The sequence below is a fragment of the Anser brachyrhynchus genome, assembly GCF_964034855.1.
Source record: "Anser brachyrhynchus genome assembly, chromosome: 8".
Taxonomy (NCBI): domain Eukaryota; kingdom Metazoa; phylum Chordata; class Aves; order Anseriformes; family Anatidae; genus Anser; species Anser brachyrhynchus.
In genome coordinates this window covers 25,146,059-25,164,891 of record NC_137702.1, presented here as the reverse complement: position 1 = coordinate 25,164,891, position 18,833 = coordinate 25,146,059, and the positions used below count along the sequence as shown (strand labels likewise).

Here is an 18,833-nt window from a genome sequence, read left to right as displayed (position 1 = left end):
CAGTTATATTGCAAGTATTCTTAAGGCTTTTTTTTTTTTTTTGACTGCAGATTTACAATTACAATGAGGTCTCATGTCTGAGTAAAGAGTGCTTTTCACTCAATACTAAGAGCCTTGGGGTGAACAGCATACAAAATGTATTGCGAATGTGAGGAAAGGACCATATTACTTTTCCATTTACCTACAGGCATGAGTTCTTTCAATACTGCTGAAAAGTTTTAATGATACTACAATATATGTCAGAAAGCAAGCAAACAAAAATGATAAATCTGGTGAAAGCTCAGTATTTGCCTGGTAAAATAACACAGAAATACATTTACATAATTTATGATACTGATCATACAGACTGTCTGAAAGCCCTTTCATCATTTCACACTACCAAAAAGTGGAAGACGACTACCCCTAGTACTACTAGTGGAAGACGGAAGAGAAAATATCACAGTTGCTACCAATTAGAAGGTGCCCTCCTTGCAGGAGATAGAGGATTCTGGAGATTCTAAGGATAAAGAAACCCTGCAAAAGTTTCAAGGAAATGAAAAACTACACAGCAAGTTAACTAACAGACACGTCTGAACAGAAAACTTGCTGTTTGGAAAGAAACAAGATCCTACTTTCCAGTTATATATTCTGTAAGTAGCAGAGACAATAGATCCTAAGCTTCTAACGAAGCACTCCTACTAATAGCTTATCCATACAGTATCATCAGGAAGCATCTGGAGGAAACGTTCACCCACACATTATCCAGTCTGGTATTATATGCAACAGAGTGGATGCACACAGACTACTCAATGTAACGGTCACTGGACTGACTGGACAGTTTTGAAATGTCACATGTGGTAAAACACATTAAAAGTTACATTCCAGATAATGATGACAATGAAGATGCTGAGCAACCACAGTTCAGATCAAAGAGCCTAATACTGCAAATATTCACAGAAATTAGGAAAAAAAAATAATGGTAAAAATATGATTTGTCATTGAAAAGCAGAGGAAGGAGCCAATGCTGTAGATATAACCCGAGTCCTGACAAGTTTACCAGTTGAGAGGTGTTTGAGTGATGTTGAAAGAAACTCCTTATGCTTGTTACTTTTTTATTAAGCTTAGTCACAGCAAGCAGTTTACCGAATGAAATTGGTAAACTGATTCATCATCTATATGTCATCATATGCATACGTAAACTCACAATGGGTAATTTCAAGCCATTCTTATGAATGAATATTATTTCACTGTATGCTGGGAGAGACAGTGAATGATTAAAATTTTATTATGATTTTTATACAAAAAGTTATGAAACAATTCCAACTGTTGGCCTCTGAACTTTAGGTTCTTCATGAATTCATAAGATATAGTATCTCTCCACTTTCTGACTTAGGATAAAAAAAAAAAAAAAAAGTATATGTACTACATCATCCTGTAAGTAGATGAACTTCACAGAATTACAAAAAATAAAAAGAAAATAAGTATTTTTATGAATTTTTGAAATACTCCCAAGACAGTTAATCACCAACTGGATGGGGGGGAAAACTTAGGATTTCTCTCATGGATCAAAACCAACACCCGAGTCATGATGTATAATATATATTATGTATATTGTACGTTATAGTGATAATATATACACATTATGTATAATATACACATTATGTATAATATATATAATATAGATACATAATATAATTATATAATATACACAATATAATATATATGTATTTATAATATTTGAATTAAGTATTCAACTATGACCATCATAAAAACTACCAAAATAAAGAACTGTCTTTTGCAACCATGAAGTTAAACATAAATGGAGAGAGAGAGAATGATATAAACACTCCTAAAAATATAAACCCACACACACAGATGTCCATGTGTTCACTTTTAGCTATGGATCATTATTTGTTCTGATTTAGTAGTCAAATTATATGTAAGTATGTCTCTCAAACATACTAAGAAAGATGTGATGCCAAAATATACTCCTGATATGATCCTGATCCTAATGAAATCATGCAGAGGCTTGACCGTCCATAAGGATAAGGATTCCATCCCATATATATATGGGTTAAGTACACAGATATTGCTTGACCTATACCTTACAACAACTTTCAGATTAGAAGATGCAGAATGTCCATACAAAATTTAGTAGTAACACAAGTGTTACATAATTTGTCAACTGAAAATTAAGGCAAATTGCCATGAAATGTGGAAATTTTACTTCATAAATCTATGAAATAGATTTCTGTGTAAGGTATAATTGTGCAGATTGAAGTGCATAATAAAAAAGCCAACACTCAGCACACAGTAGAAAATCATCTATAATATTTTTGTATTGTAATATAAAAGCTTAAAGAGTTACAATGTGGTAGAATTACGCACACAAATGAAGACTGAGAATCTCTTATGTCTAAAATATGTTATTAATAGAAAAGAACATGAGCTTCCCTTGATTGCATGATATCTTTTAAAGTTAAGGAAAGAACAATAAAATTTAATAATAGGAGCTTTTCTGACCCAAAGTAACAATGGTCCTGCCAAGTTAATTTACTTTCAGTGTAAAACAATATGTAAACTAACTGTTTATTAACTGTCATGTAAACTGTTAGTTTACATTTTGCTGGTTTGACTGACCTGCCTCTCTCTCTTTCCTGGAAGACTAAATTAGATGTTGAAGCCTTTGTCATGAACTTCTCTGAACTCACCATTTTCCACCATTTGTCTCCCAGACAAATAGACACCAATAGGACTAAGAAATTAATGCTATATATTGCTCACTCCTCCCCAAGAGTCATCTCTTCCCTTGACAAAATGTCATATATTTCAACAAAGACACTGTATTGTGCTGTACTATGCACCTCGTCCCCTGAAAAGAAACAGCTGCACCACATCTTAACAGTAAAAAGCACATCAGAGAAGCACATTTCAGTGCTTCTTTAATTCCTGTTTCCTCAGCTTAGATGCAAAAGCTCTTATCCCATCTTATCTCCAAAATACATCTTTCAGGTATATAAACAAAGCATTTTTGCTAAGAAGCAGTGAAAGAGACTTAGATAGTACAAGCTGAGAAGGTCAGAGTTTAACATCCAGCTTCATAAAAGAAAAATGACCTTTCTAACACTGCATCAATGTCACTGGGTTTTAAATTAGGTTTCGACTTTAGGAATGATTATGAATTGCTTTCTCACAACTTTGGAAAATGCAACAAGACATCACAAAACTTTTATCGTGATCTTTACGTGGAAGATCCTGACATCTCGCTCTCTCTTCTTCTTTTCCTCTTATTTATCAGCCTTCATTTCCATTCACGTAATTCAGCCTTGTTTGAGCTACTCATTGTAACTTGTACTTCTAAAGAACCTATATTCTCATTTTTTTTTCTCCTCAGATGCCCCCTGCACATACCATTTTTCCCTTTAATTACAGCAAACACATTGGATCATTGAAAAATTTAACTGTTCCTTTTCATATCCAACTGCTGTTTGTTCATATTGGCAGTGTTGCTAGTATTTTTTAAGTACATTTTTCCTCTATGCTTAAAAGCTCATGTTAAAAGAAAATTAAACTACAGCATTTTATGAAAACTAGGGGAAAATGTTAAAAAGTAATGTTAACAAACTTTTGTCTTAAGCATAGGTGATCCAAATATCACAGTAATAATTAGATGCTGTTTTTTAAAATGGCATTAGATTTATCTATTTGTATAGAAAAAATTTCCTGTCATATGTCCACTGTTTATAGCAAAACGTTTCCACTCTCTAAACCTTAAAAAGTACTACTGCCTGTTACAGTTTGCAACTTTCTTTCTGTGCCTATTTGTTCAGTGGCCAACTGGGAGCACTGGGCAGCTTTCCAGCATGAAAATTTGGACTCTAGAGTGTGACCTTTAAGTACTCTGCAGTCAGTGCGAAAGTTTCCATTGATTCCAATGCCATTTGGAGCAGGGTCTTGGCCCTTCATGTAACCTCATTTTCTGGTAAACAGTAAATTGTTGATAACATTGGCAAAGGATGATAAGGTAATTGATTTGATTATGGTTGTAAATCTGATTTTATTGGATTTAGCCAATAAGATGCCTTAGAGATGTGTGAAGAATACTTTAAGCGAGCACGATATTGTAAACCTTACTTTACAAATTCAAATCAAATGCCGAACAACCTTTTCTTAGTTCACTGAAGTTAATTCATGCCTCTCCTGCATTAAAACCATGAGTCTAGTAATTTAAGTAGGGAGCAAAGTTCCTTACCAGTTCATACCACTGACCATCCAGGCGGTTCCATTCAAACAGCAGAGACTCAGGAACTGCGCTGCTATTCAGTGTAAAGAACTTTCACTCTGTGATGTGAGGGACCGACCCTTCTGCCCTATACAGCCGGTGGTTCAGAGCCCAAAGACAGCATTTATTCAACTTGAGCTGTCAGATAGAAAGGGCAAATGTACCGGCAGGTAAGTGAATTAAGCATTGTTCAGTAGTTAGTAATATCTAATTATTCATGACACATTTGTCATATGCTGTTAGGAGACATTAAAAATGCTAATGTCTGACCACTCTATTCAGTAAGACATCTGCTGAGAAAACAGAGTATGCATTTCAGGTAATGGTGATTACATTCCTATAGATTACATTTCCTTGTAGAAAACTTGTTTCAAAATTTTATTTACTTTTTGGTGGACTGCAGTTTCCTTTATGAAAATGTAAGGGCTAAACCTTATGCTTATGGAAAAAAAAAAAAAAAAAAAAGGTATAAAGAAGACCACAATGCACTGTGAAGTGTGCTCTTCATAATCCAGTCGGCAAGTTACATCACTACCCTGTATCTTTCCAGTGCAAAAAAACAGCAAGCCTTTTCATTTTTATTGTTTCCAACTATATAACATTCTCTGTGGATGCTATACTAAAGTTTTACTAGTTTTCCATAAAACAAATATCTGTGAACTCCATTACTGTACATGAGATGATTGATTGACCCACATCTCTATCAAGTCAAGCAGTAAAAGGATGAAGATATAGACTAAGATTTGCAGAACCCAGGACTGAAGTTTAGCTTTGGAAGTTATCCTAATGAGAGCTTAAAATATCTGCAATGTAATCAGGTATTTCATTTCTAGAAAATGAGCAAGTTTAGGTAACTTCTGTTGCTCTTCAATTCAATGGGAACAAAAGCATCTTCAATATAAGGCTATCTTGCAATAAAATGAAAAAAGAAAATATTTCTGCTGAGGCTGCTTCTGGTATCCTTAATAAAAGGACTGACACTTCTGAAGATAGCTGACCCACTGCCAATCTATACAGCTACTGTATTGCAGTTACAGATGGAGCTTGTAGTCATTACTAGCCTCATTCTTACTATTATAAGCATTAATGTGAATATATTTTATAAACATCTTCTGCGTAAGGACTGTCTTGGTAATTATATTACTGACATTTGCTTGTCAAGTATAATATGTCCCATATGCCCTTATCAGGCACATGAGAAAGTCATCTCTTCCTCCTGGCTATTAAGTGCCAAACCCGATCAGTTCAATCACTTAGCTCTTTGCTGTACTGAATGTAGCTCTTTACTTAAAAGTCTTGCCATATGATAATTGACCTGATCTTTAATGGGAATAGAGATGTCTAATTCCTCTGATTTCAGTACAGCCACATCCTTGACCATTTGCAGAGAGGATCCAGCTAGGTAGCCAGTATTTCACACCACTCAGCTAACCTGTAACACCTGGGAGATACTGACTGATGCAAAGTCTATCCACTCACAAACAGACCCACCTCAGAGCAAGCAAGAACTTTCCAGGTGGGGCTTTCTGGGGAGCCTGTACCAGTCAGTATATATTCATCATAATGAAATTACTGTCTTTTTTTTTTTTTTTTTTTTTTCACGCTGTTGCAGTCTCCATCGTCTCCATCTTTGGAGGTTTTCCAAACCTGTCTGGGTAAAGTCCCAAGCAACCTAGTCTGAGCTCATAGCTACCTTCCTTTGAGTGAGGGCTTGAACAGAAGACCTCACTATTTGCTTTCTGACCTGAATCATCTTATGATTTTCAGTATTGGGGAACAATAAGAAATCCTTAAAATTCTAATTCCTGAAAGAAGAGAAATACAATCAATAATCCACAGCATAGATTATTAGTGTAAGTTTAGAAAACACTGCAAGGAGAGAAGCTATCAGGGATCCTACATACATAATAACTATGACTTATGTATTCAACTTCTTGTAACTTTAGTTTTCCAAATAATGGCCAAGTAACAATAAACGTTATTTCCTAAAGTCAAGCCACATACAATTCTGAATAATCCTAATATTAAATCCTTTATAAGGAGAAGAACAGTTTTGAATACAGCAATTAAGCACTTAGGGAGACAGGCATTCTTGGTTCATGCACACATAACTTCTCAATATTAATGAAAATTAAAAGCCCAGAGTAAGAGAGAGGATGGCTTGAATCTCACCATTGTATTAAAGTAGGCTTTCTGTAAATAAATCTCCTGAGTGTGACTGTTCATAATTTTTCCCAACTAATTACTTCAGTTAAATGGAGTTCAGGATGTATTATAAAATTATGAATATTTCTTTACAAATTCTTACAGCATGGCTCCATTATTCTGAGTTTATTTACCTGACCAACTTCAACAAATAAGAATAGGTTTTCTTTTGAAATTCTGTGATTCAAATTTATAACTGTTTGGCCTAACTAATAGTATCCTGGAATGGTCTCTACAAAGTAGATATTTTTTTCTATATGTATAATAAGAAGAATCTGTGTTAAAATCATGTACCACAAAAACAGACAAACCAATAGAACCAAATGCACAAAAGCCACAAATAATAAGGAAACATATGGGGGAAAAAAAAAAAAACACAACGCATTATCAAAGCAAAGAAGCAAAGAAAGCGGGATCTCCGTATTTGTTGAATAGAAGTTTGTGGTCAAAAAATATACCTTCATCCATATGAATGTCTGTTAAGAACACCTATTTACAGGAAAGTTATTCAAGCCCACAAGTAAGTTGGAGGCAGCTCAACTATGCTTACAAAATACAATTCAATGCGTTGCACTGGGAGTCATTTCTATTCATCATCAGCCATTCTCTAGCTGCAACAAGGCAGAGGCTTCATCTGTACTTGTCCTGTCCATCACACTGAAGGGTTTGGCCAGAACCCCAGCAAGCTGGCAAGAATCAGTTGGCAAGTTCATGACATTGTCACTTAAGATCATCTTCTTGGTGACCTTACCACCAGTGCTGAACTTGACAGTGATAGTTCTCCCCAAGAACTCAGAGACCTTTCTTTGACTGAGTTGTCTGGTCAGAATACAGATAGACTGCATGGATTTTCAAAACTATTGTTCAGCAAAAAGCTATTAATAGTATTCTAAGATTGCGATCTATCAGACAGGTGCAGCCACAATGTGAATGAGAGGTATAAAGGCAGAGGAGAATGGAGACTGTGCAGAGGTGTGCAGCTGTATTTTGGGATGGGGAATACATACATGCACCGCACGTGGGAGGAAGGGAAACACCAGAAAACACTTCCCCTCAAGTAAATCTGTCCCTTACCACAGAGTAAAATGTTACCTGTGAAACACATGGGATAAATCTCATATAGTTTAAATTACTTGGAGTGCATTAAACACAGCATAGCCAGCTGGTCAAAAAAAAGGTGATTCTCCTGCTACATTTAATGTTGGCGTGGCCTCACCATGAATACTGCATATAGTTCTGGTCTCCACAACATAAAAAGGATGTTAAAGTACCTGAGAAAGCATCCAGAGGAACACAACAAAGTGGTTATAAGGGCAGGAAGGCATGTCCTGTGACGAGAGGTTGAGGACACTTGGTTTGTCCAGTCTGGAAAAGAGGTTGCTGAGAGGTCGCCTTGCTGCTCCCTGCAACCGCCTGGGGCAGGAAAGCAGGGAGGGAGGTGCTGGCCTCTGCTGCCTGGATACTGAGCAGCACAAAGCAGCACCAGGCAAGTTTCAGAGCAGACATTAAGAAAAATGTCGTCACTGGGAGGATGGTCAGACACTGGAACAGGCTTCCTAGCCAGGTGGGTTGATGCCCCAGGCCTGTAAATGCTCAAGAGGCATTTTGATAACACTGTCAATGATGTGCTTTCACTCTTGGCTAGCCCTGAAGTGCTTGGGCAGTCGGACTGGATGATCTTTAGAGGTCCTTTCCAACTGCACGTTCTATCCCATTTCGGGTATATTAATTTCAGTGTACTTATGACAAAGATCAGGTGAGAATTTCCCATCTGCAATTTTCTAAAACTGATCAACAGAACTTTTTATTTCATTTCTGAGTTTTGCAAGTCATAAGCAGTTTCAAAACACTAAGAAAGACCAACTGCAATTAAAATACAAACAAAAAAATATACAAAGCAAACAAAAGAATGAGAATAAAAAGCACTGGAAGGCCTCAAAGTAAAATAAAACTTCACATTTTAAATTATAGTTCTGAAAGATTTATTGTCTATTGCGCATCATTTTCAAAAGTCCAGACTTGTTTCTTAGCTCTACTAGACTCTCTCAACATTTTTTCCAAGCAAACTTACAATTCAAAAAGTACTAAGTGGATTAAATTTTCCTCACACCTTGTATGCGTTTGGACAGTTTATAGTATTGATCTTTATCTTATTTGCTGTATTATTAGAGAGAGGCTCTTTGAGATACCATGGAACAGTGCACCACGTGGGCACACAGTAAGAATCAATCTCTGCTACCATAGAATCTAAATAGATACCAAGAGTAAGAGAAAATGAGTGACAAACAGATGTAGCCACACAATAAATCAGTGATAGAGAAGTAGGTCAAGTATCAATACCTTGGATGTTAGTTGAGCAATTCAAATTTACCAAAATCCTACAGTTCTCAAAGTGGAATAATAATGTTTATTCTTTGTTCATTTTAGTCTCTGTGAGAGTTTTTAACAGTAAAGCCATGCACCTTCACACATCAGAATGAAACAGTAGGAAAAACAAACTCTTCTGAGCTTTGTAAGAAATGACTTGTCTGACACACTTGCTCATTATACTTGCTCTCAGCTCAGCTTCCACTTTGCCTGAATCAGAATTTCACATTCTTGAGCATCTTCCAAATTGCACAAGTGGACAAAGGGAAGAAAACCACCTCTTCTCCTCTGTGCAAGTGAGAATTTTGTCATTGACTCCACAAAGGTCTGAGCTATAACAAGCAAGCCAGTATTTTGAGATTCCAGCCATAAAAGGAAACTTGGAACTTCTAACTAGCTGTAGCCTCCTAATTCAGTAAATACAGTGTTACTTACCACTGCTTGCAATAGGCCACAGCCTTCCTGTTAAGCTAACAGCACAAGCCTCGGGATTTCTCAGTCTATCTAAAACCACCAACCAAATGTTTCATTTGTGAAATACATAGGTGTTATTTGTTTTTATAAGCCTAAATAAATAAATAAATAAAAAGGAAATAAGGAACCAAACAAATTCCAGTTTTCTGATAACTTATAACTAGTAAGATTGGTTAATGGTTTGAAAAAAAAAAAAAAAGTTCCACTGCTCCATTTGACATTTCATGAAATGAAGCAACTTTGTCATACTTGACTGCATTTAGACTTTACAACATATCAAATTTCTGAGAAAAACAAACAAACAAAAAAAAAAAACTGTGGGCCATTTACTGAGACAAAGTTCCTCTGGCAAACCATATGCAGAGAAAAAATCCCTTATGATCTATTTATTTATTTTATTGTAAAATAAGGTTTATATTGCTACTACCACAGATTCTGTGAAGCTGCTTAAGAAAGGCAAGGTTTGAAAGGCAAGGTACAAGCAGCAGTCTTACATACCACCGAATATAACTTTTTAACCTTTTCCTTTATTCTAACTATATGGAGTACCTACTGAAGTTTGATTACTGATTACCTACTTTATGCATTCCCAAACTTCTGAATAAGTGTATGTCCCTCATTTGAAGTGATGTTAAGCCTTCATATAAAATCATATTTCATGTTATCTTCCTTTATAGCAAGATAAAGCACTGACTGTTGAAATGCTAGGTATATGTGTCTGCACTCTTTTATTTCTCATAGCTTTCCTTAGCATGACAGCAGCACAACTGTTTCTAAATAAATACCTATGGGAGCAATGATTTGTGATTCTGAATACATTTTAACAAAATCTAAGTTCAGGACATTTACAATTTTGTTTAAAAAAATCCTTTAAATGTGGTCATTTCTCAAACATTCTAAGTCACCATCTTTGCACCTCTTTTCTAGTCTCATGCCTAGACAAGAAATTTACTTCAAGGTAAGTTATTATGCAGGTAGACTATTATGCAAATGTAATGCAGTTTACACAGTAAGTACCATCTTCAAGAAATTTTACCTCCTCGTTTTCTTTTCAGGTAAGTGTGATTTAGACTCCTAAGTTCTCCAGCAGGAAATTTAGGGCTTGAATTTCTGTCACTAATCTTAGATTCACAAAAAGATATATGTGCTTGTCACTTGGTATGCAAGTCAAAACTTAGATACTCTGTAACCCTGTACCATTTCAGTTACTCTTCTCCCTTTGCAAGTTACAGGAATGCACTTATCTTCAAGTGCACACAAACAAGCATATCCCAAAATGGAAAATATTAAATTCAATGCTGTTGATGGTGTCTCGTTTTGTATAAATATTCATTGGAACAAGGATGGAAATCTTGTTTCCTCCAGCTCAGGGAAGTGATCTAACCACTATAGTGCAAAGTCAATCTTTGTCTTGGAAAAAAGATTTCTCACTAACTATAGAATTTCCTGTAGCTTGATAATTAAAGCAGTTTAACTATATATAGCTCAACCAGATCAGTCTCAACCACTTTCCTGCAGACAGTCAAGAGATGCATGGTTTAATTTCCACTGCAATTATAATCCCTGTAATATCTTTTTGTAATTCTTCAAATGTCTAAGACTCCCTGAACTTCATTTAAGTAATTTGAAAAGTATTCAGGAGGAAATAAGAATGTGTAAATGATTTTTTCCAGAGGTAATGGTTTGAAAGAAAGTAGTTATATTTTGTTCAATATTAGGCTACAAGACCTAAATGACTTAGGTGAAGAAAAAGAAAAAGCGACGTGATAAATGATGGTATTTCAAGGAAGAAAAAAACAAAACAAACAAACAAAAAAAACCACAGAGGTCCTGCATTCAGTGCATTAGGAACCAGAAGAGAGAGATGGACCAAAATTAAATACTATAAATACAATACCAGAATTAAATACCATACAATTGGTTTGTTTGGAGGGATCTCCTTGAGAAGCACTTTTGTAACTGCCTGAGGATCAGTGGACATCATGTTCACCTTGTGGATCCATGTAGCATAGATATATGAACTCAGTTCTACGTTGCCTCACATCTACTCATCTATGCATAGACAACACTTTGCAATACAGGACAAGGATTCAGTTTCATTTTACTTCATCAAGTAGCTGTTACAGTATTTTCAATACTTCAATACAGCACATAGCTGCTATTGCTTGTAGCTGTAGTGCTGTTTATAAGTGTACAGAATATAGAAGCTCTAGAACTCCAGTCTGCACATGAATAAATTTTAATTGTTCAGGTAGACTGTAGTGACCCTTATTGTACTATTTATCTTCAGATCTACTGACCTCTCTGCTCTATTCATTATATTTTTATGTTCACATCTGCAGTATGCTTGCACCCCCTTTAGAAAAAAACTAAAATTATTTTTTATGTACTATAAAGTATATAAAAAGTCTTTTCAGATTTTCACCTTCGATATGTACAAACTGCTTCTTTCCTCTCTTAGCAAAATCAACGTGGGAATTTGATATAGAGCAGTATTTGCTTTTGCTCTGCTTAACAATTCAGTGTTTTCATGAATACACAGTAAGTCTTTAACACACTTAGCAGAATGCAACTGCATCTCTTACCTTGCCTTTCAAATCTCAATGGCAGAGTCACTCCTGCCCTATAGTATAGTAACCAAGACTGTCTTTATCAATTCCAAAATGCATTTCCTTCCCACAGTAACACAGGTTAGTTTAGTTGGACACACAAAAAAAAAAAAAAAAAATCTGAATGGAACAAGTTGTTCAGTTTTCACAGATTCCTGTCCTCAATGTGCCATGGCAACTTTGCCTGACTGATTATTATGGTCAGTTTCTTAGAAAAATGGAGTCCCAGTTATAGAACAACCTGCCTTTCCTGCTGTGTGAACTGCAACTCTCCTATTTTCTCCTATATCTCTCAGCCTGGAGAAGAGGAGGCTGAGGGGAGACCTCATCACAGTCTACAACTTCCTCGTAAGGGGGTGTCGAGAGGCAGGAGACCTTTTCTCCATTAACAGCAGTGACAGGACCCGCGGGAACGGGGTTAAGCTGAGGCAGGGGAAATTTAGGCTCGACATCAGGAGGGGGTTCTTCACAGAGAGGGTGGTTGCACACTGGAACAGGCTCCCCGGGGAAGTGGTCACTGCACCAAGCCTGTCTGAATTTAAGAAGAGATTGGACTGTGCACTTAGTCACATGGTCTGAACTTTTGGGTAGACCTGTGCGGTATCAAGAGTTGGACTTGATGATCCTTAAGGGTCCCTTCCAACTCAGGATATTCTATGATTCTATGATTCTATTTAAGTTAACAGAAATATATGAGACAGAAGCTGGACTACTGCACTGCTAGCAGCATTGATTGGCATGCTGTACATTGACTTTGTTTTTTAAAAGCTGTTTTTGTTAAATCATATATTAAATAACCAGTATTCTTCATGTTGGTATACTGCTGTCTGATTTGGCCTTGAAATCATAAAGGGATCTTAACTGTTGTTCAACTCTATTAATTATTTTTAGTAAGTTTTCTAAAATCTGCACTTACGTGGTCTTTTCTACCAAATGCTGAATTCTACAAGGTTCATTACCACTTTTCTGGAGCATTAAGGTTATTGTTTCAGTCACTATCATTACCTCCAAAGACCTTTTTTTAAAAACTGCTTTTTAGCAGGATTGTTTGTTAAGACAGGAATAGAATAAATGGAATTGTTTAGCTGTAGTCCAACAACTCACTAAATTTCCATCAACCAGTGCTCTGGGCACTGAATAGACTGACTTCAATCTATCAAGAATTGATACTATATTTCCCAAAGTCAAATTTCATTCTTTTAGCAGAATGTAAACTTTCCAACTATTTCCATATAAAAGTTTCATCCGATAAGTTAGAAGAAATGGAACACATTCCAAAAGCTGCTCCCTGAAAATGCTGTATTGGATGCTGGCATATCTGCCCAGGGTATTTTATACAGATGGCATACAGATTCAGTTCAACTATTCAACCAGTACTTTTCTATTCTCCTCTCAGGGCACTTTCTGCCAGTCTTACCCCCCCCCCCCCCCCCCTTTATTTATTTATTTATTAACTACAATCTCATATATAAGATTAGAGTTTTATAGTTTTGGTGTTGCTGTATCTTAAGATGTTCACCTTTACTATTACCTATGAGAAGCTTAATACCATTATTACATAGCAACATGTTTTTTCTTCATTTAGTAGCATTTCAGAGGTCTGAAGAGACCCTTGCTTATTTCTATCATTACTTGAGAGAATGGGACAGGCAAAATACTTAGTACAAACGAGTAATTTATGTAATCATTTTAAAAGAGATTTAGGGTTGAATTACATAGAAACCTGCTTGAAAAACTTCAGAATGGATTTATTTACTTTCAAGTCTACCATTTCATAATTTCCTCTGGTGGTCTCCGACCTCCCTAATGCTGCTAGTGAACATATATCCTACAGCACTGCTGCTCTTGCCTTTACAAATTCTTCCCCAGCATTGCTTCAGCAGTCTCCTTTCTCAAATTGATAAAATGTAACTTAGGGAAATTCCTCACTTTTTCAAAATGGGCCTTGTCTATACAAATGATTTGCAAGCAAAAGAAAATCTTTATCAAAAGACAACAATAATTATAACAATTATTGGTTTTGCCCAGAATTAAAACATTATTCAAACCCAGTTAAACAAGAAACCGGCATGAAAAACCTTGTCTACGGCTGAAATCATGTGCATTTTCTGAAGCTATTTTTTCAACAATTCTCAGTCTTGTAATGCATGAACTTCAAGCTACACATTCCAGTCCTTCCCCTCTGAAATCACCGTTACTGAAATGACAATATATCCAGCCAGGGAATGGTGTAAATGAAGCCAGCTTGACTCAAGATTAAAACATGAATAAGCAACAAACCAATGCCCTTCCCTGTTCTCCATACTGGATTATTTTTATTTTTGCATGGCTTTCTACAACTCACAAAGCCAGCAGTATGAACAGCAGAACGCTAGTTGAAATAACAATCCTATGTATTTCTCAGGGTCAGGAATCTTAGGTGAGGACAACAGTGACATCACCCAGGCTTTTCCAGTGAAAAAAAAAGAATATGATTATTTTATTTTTTAAAATTACTACAAAAAAATATTTTTTTCAAAGCATCTTACATACTGAGGCTTAATTCCCAAAGCAAGATGCTTCACATTTGAAACTGAATTTGCCACTGCTCTTTATGTACAGAATAATGGTGGCTGATTTCCCTACTAGCTAAATAAGGACTCCTCACAAGCAGCCAAAATATTGCACAAGAGAAGCCACATTTTCTCAAGTTCCTAAATTTTTGAGACATATGATTTTAAAATGAAACATTATTTTAAAAGGAAACAGTAACACATTTCTTTAGTTATCTGAATGCAAGCAACTCTGTTCTGGCCATTTTGGCTTCAGGGAACCTGCTTGTTAATGTAATATTAATTTACTTCACTAAAGGAATTTAGATTTCACAACTAGAATCTCATTTATATTTTCCAGACTGCCATTTTCACTCAGTAAGAAGCATCAAAGTCTGTACTTATTTCAAATGGCTATTCGTAAAACATGATATTATTTCATATACTCACATATGTGAAAATCTAGGCTTGCATCTCCCTAGGAAATTTTTCTTTATCCAACACAATGATGTTAACCTGAAAAGAAAACAACACCTTCTGTATTACGTGGTATACTGTTCCTTCAATAACTCTGAAACAGACTACATTACTGTTTAAGAATAGCATTATACAGTAATGACCCTGAGAAAGTAAAGGACTGTATCATGTTTCTTTGAGAAAACACCTTTCTTAATCCCTTCTCTTTATGACACTTAAAACCAGAAAAATGTATAAGCTCAATAAAAAAAATCATAAAATTTACTGTTAAGAACTGTTTCAGTGTTTTTCTTTGTCCTAAAAGAGATATGAGCGAATTCTGTAGATGGGTAAAGGCCAACAATTTATTTCAGGTTTGTCCTTTTTTAAACATAATTTGGACCTATAACTAACTAAATAAATAAATATTAGTGTGCAATATATTCAGATTAACTCCATAAATATATTAATTATTTTTAAATTCAATATTTTATGTTAATGGTAGTCCATTAGACTACCATTAAAATAAAGGAAGTAAGGGAATTCCAAATAAGTAACTACTTATTTTGAAAGACAGTTTTCCCCTTAAAAATAATAAATACAGAATCTATTTTTTCTATGAGAAAAAGTTGCTTTTAAAATTTAGGGATACGATTAAAGAACAAAAATATGAAAGTGGAACATGGGGAATGAATCATATCAGTAAGCCCAATTTGTCTGCTAAGCATCTCAGAAACTGAGACTGACCATGTGTGAGACTTAAGGTCAATGGTACAGCATCAGCACTCTGCAGAAGAGGTGAGAACTGGTCCTCTCTGGGCACTGCAGGTGCATCTCTCCTTCAGGGGGAAAGGAGCAGATGTGGCAAAAACCTGCAGTGGATCCCTCTCCTAGTAGGGGTAAACGCTTGCACAGGGACAGCTCTTCCAGAAACCAGTATGAGACAGGACTGTTTAAGCACTGAAAGAAGAAGGATCTACACTATCAGTTGTGACAGACAGAAAACATTATGGCAGTGGACAATAAAATAGTCTAGTGCTGTCAGCAGTTGTATGACCCAACACCTAGACAAAAAAATCAGGTGGTAACTTTAAAACAGGTGGTGACTTTACTTAGATAAAAAAAAAATAGAATTTTGTTATCTTCTGTTATCACAGAATCACAGAATAATCTAGGTTGGAAGAGACCTCCAAGATCACCTAGTCCAATCAGCACAATTTGAGCAAACATATGTAAAAGGTGTTGTTTTATTTCTCTGGGCATGGGGCTTAATTCATCCCTGGAGTAGTTCCACTGAAGTCCATGGAGCTGCCTGAAGGATAAACTTAGGGTCGTTCAGATGACCACAAGTGATTAAATTACTGCACTTAATGATATTACACTCTCACCAGAGATGTTCTAACAGATTGTATGTGTTTCTTAACTCAATTGAAAAGAACAAACTAACTTAATTGAAAGGAACAAGTTTAGATCTCCAGCTTGCATTCACACTCCCATTTCTCCTGTCTACCATCAGGCACACTTATTAAATCCATCCCTATGCTATTCCCTTGTTGATGATCTAGCTGCTGACCTCATGTCTACCGGGCAACAAGGAGCCCTAGCTGTTCTAGTCATTTATGGGCAGTGCCTTCTTAACAAACAAGTTTGTGCATTTCAAATTGTGTGAGCGCACATCAAAATAGTCTGAATTCAGAGTGATTTATTCATTTATTTTACAACTTGGCACAACCCCTCTTATGTTTTCTTATAAATATATTCAAAACAGATTGCTTTTTTGGGTCATAGGCATGCATACACCGATACAAAACCCTGTTTTCTACCTTAATATTGTTGTAGAATTGCTTTCAGAAGATATTTCACAGGAAGATACTTAGGGCATTATGAAGACAGAAACTAATTTCCCTGCATTTCATTGTTCGTTTTCTCTCCCTGCAATGACTCTGAGCATAGCAAGGCAAAGGCTGATTTGTTTGTAGACATATTTCCTGTCATCAGTCCAGAAGCTTTTGAATTTCTTCTTGGATTTCTAATTGCAGCTGCCCATAGAGCTTCCTTCGTGTTTTATGAATTGAGGAGGTATGCCATGACAGATGTCTTCAAAAATATGTGAGAAAGGTTGTCACATTTTTAAACAGAACTATTTTCATTAAATCTCTGGGATCAGAGATAGCTGCTGGTCAGCTTTCCTGTGTCTTTGCTTTTTTGTATATATGACAGAGTACAATACTTATGAGGGATAGTATTTTAAGCAGGAACACAAAATCAGGGAAAGAATATAAAACTGTCTTCTCTACTCTTAACTGCTCCATTGCAAGTAAGTAATGATTTGTACATTCAGGAATATGAGTACCTCTATTACTGAGTGGGGACAACCTGCATTACTTTATATAATTATTCAGACTAAGAAATATAAGTTATCATACCATGTATCATAATTTCAAAGAATGATTTCCTTATATTCCATATACAAAGCTTCTCTGATTTTTACTGTTCACATTCACCACCCTGCTCTCTAAAGACAGCTACATCTATTAAAGTGAATTCAGCAAATTTATTACACTTTCTATCCACTCCTATCTAATATATTTTCTCATGTGGATTAATAAAATAAGAGTCAGGCTTCTGAGGATGACAAAGCATGAGTCAGTCAGTCTGGTTTATATTTCATCAGAAAGTGCTAGCACACCTTTAGATAAATATACCGATCAGTCTAAAGCTGTCTCCTAATTATGACAATACATGTTAGTGATATCTTTTCAAGCAAGAGCTGCTGACATGTAAGAGTTAATAGTGGCAGGAAAAAGAAAAAAAAAAAGGTAAAAAATATTAAAAGGCCAACTACTGAGTAGTCCTTGGAGGTTTGTTTTTTTTTTTTTAATTTGCATCTAAAAGAATATGACTAGAAAAAGAAAAGAAGAGAATATGAAATCTCGTATCATCATGACTTTCAATTGGAGAAACATTTATCAGAATGAATACTTTTTACTATTCTTGGTGGTTTTATATTTTAGCGTGGAGCTCTTTTCAAATAGAAATACAAAGAAAAAACATATTTCTGTAAAGTGTACGAATGGTGTTAAGAGCGAGAAAGGTCTTTAGAAACAGTTAATGCCTTCAGGGAAATCAACTATTAATAGAAAGCTACAGTCGAGATCTAAAATACCAAGCAAAGTGACTCATAACAGAGTATGTTAAAAACAAGTATCTGCAGAAAATATTACTTGTGTTAACAACTGCATTATTGAGGAGCCATGTTGTGCAGAAAAGATAGACTGCCTTTTGGGTGCTGAAGACTCCATGCAGCAATGCTTATTTGCAGAAGGGCATGCAGTTCCAGGGAAAGTCACCTGCACCACTCAGGCAACAAGAAATTGTACAATTCTGATGAGCCCTGTGTAGCTGGACCCCATGAAAAGCTGCTCTAGTCAATGCTCCCACCCCCATTTAGTGCTACCATGTCCAATGTCCCCTGGCAGAAAGTATCGTCCCACGCCAACACCACTTATAATACAAATTTACTAAATGGGGACTATTACCATAGAAGATTAGAACATTTTTATATTGATCTTAGGCTTTCTGTTTCACACCCCTTAGGTGATTACAGGCCCAAGGAGCCCCTCTATCTATATTTATGGTGGGGATTAACTGGAATGTATGGATAGGATTGCCTTTCAAATTTAATTGCTACCTTTTTGCTCTGACAGAATATTTGTGACATAAGTGACAAATTCTGCAACAAAAGCTTGGGTTATAAGGCAGGTATTTTAACAGTCATATACTGAGTGTGAAATATGTAATTCCTCTCATGTGCTAATGGCAAACATGACTCAAAAAACTTGTGAAAGAAACGAAAACCCTTGCATCCTCAAAGGCAAGAACTGTAGTAAATAAGGAACAGTGGTTTATTAATACTTGCATTGTATTTGC

The 18,833-nt window shown here is 35.8% G+C and overlaps 1 protein-coding gene across 1 annotated transcript in view; it reads right to left on the bottom strand.

Annotated features, from left to right (window-relative positions):
* LOC308198916 (uncharacterized protein) overlaps window positions 1-18,833 on the bottom strand; it is an 802,411-nt gene that overhangs the window by 452,964 nt on the left and 330,614 nt on the right. Inside the window, exon 7 of the mRNA XM_080602160.1 lies at window positions 14,898-14,963. Within this exon, the coding sequence (XP_080458286.1) occupies window positions 14,898-14,963 (66 nt within the window). The remainder of the gene's footprint in view (window positions 1-14,897; window positions 14,964-18,833) is intronic.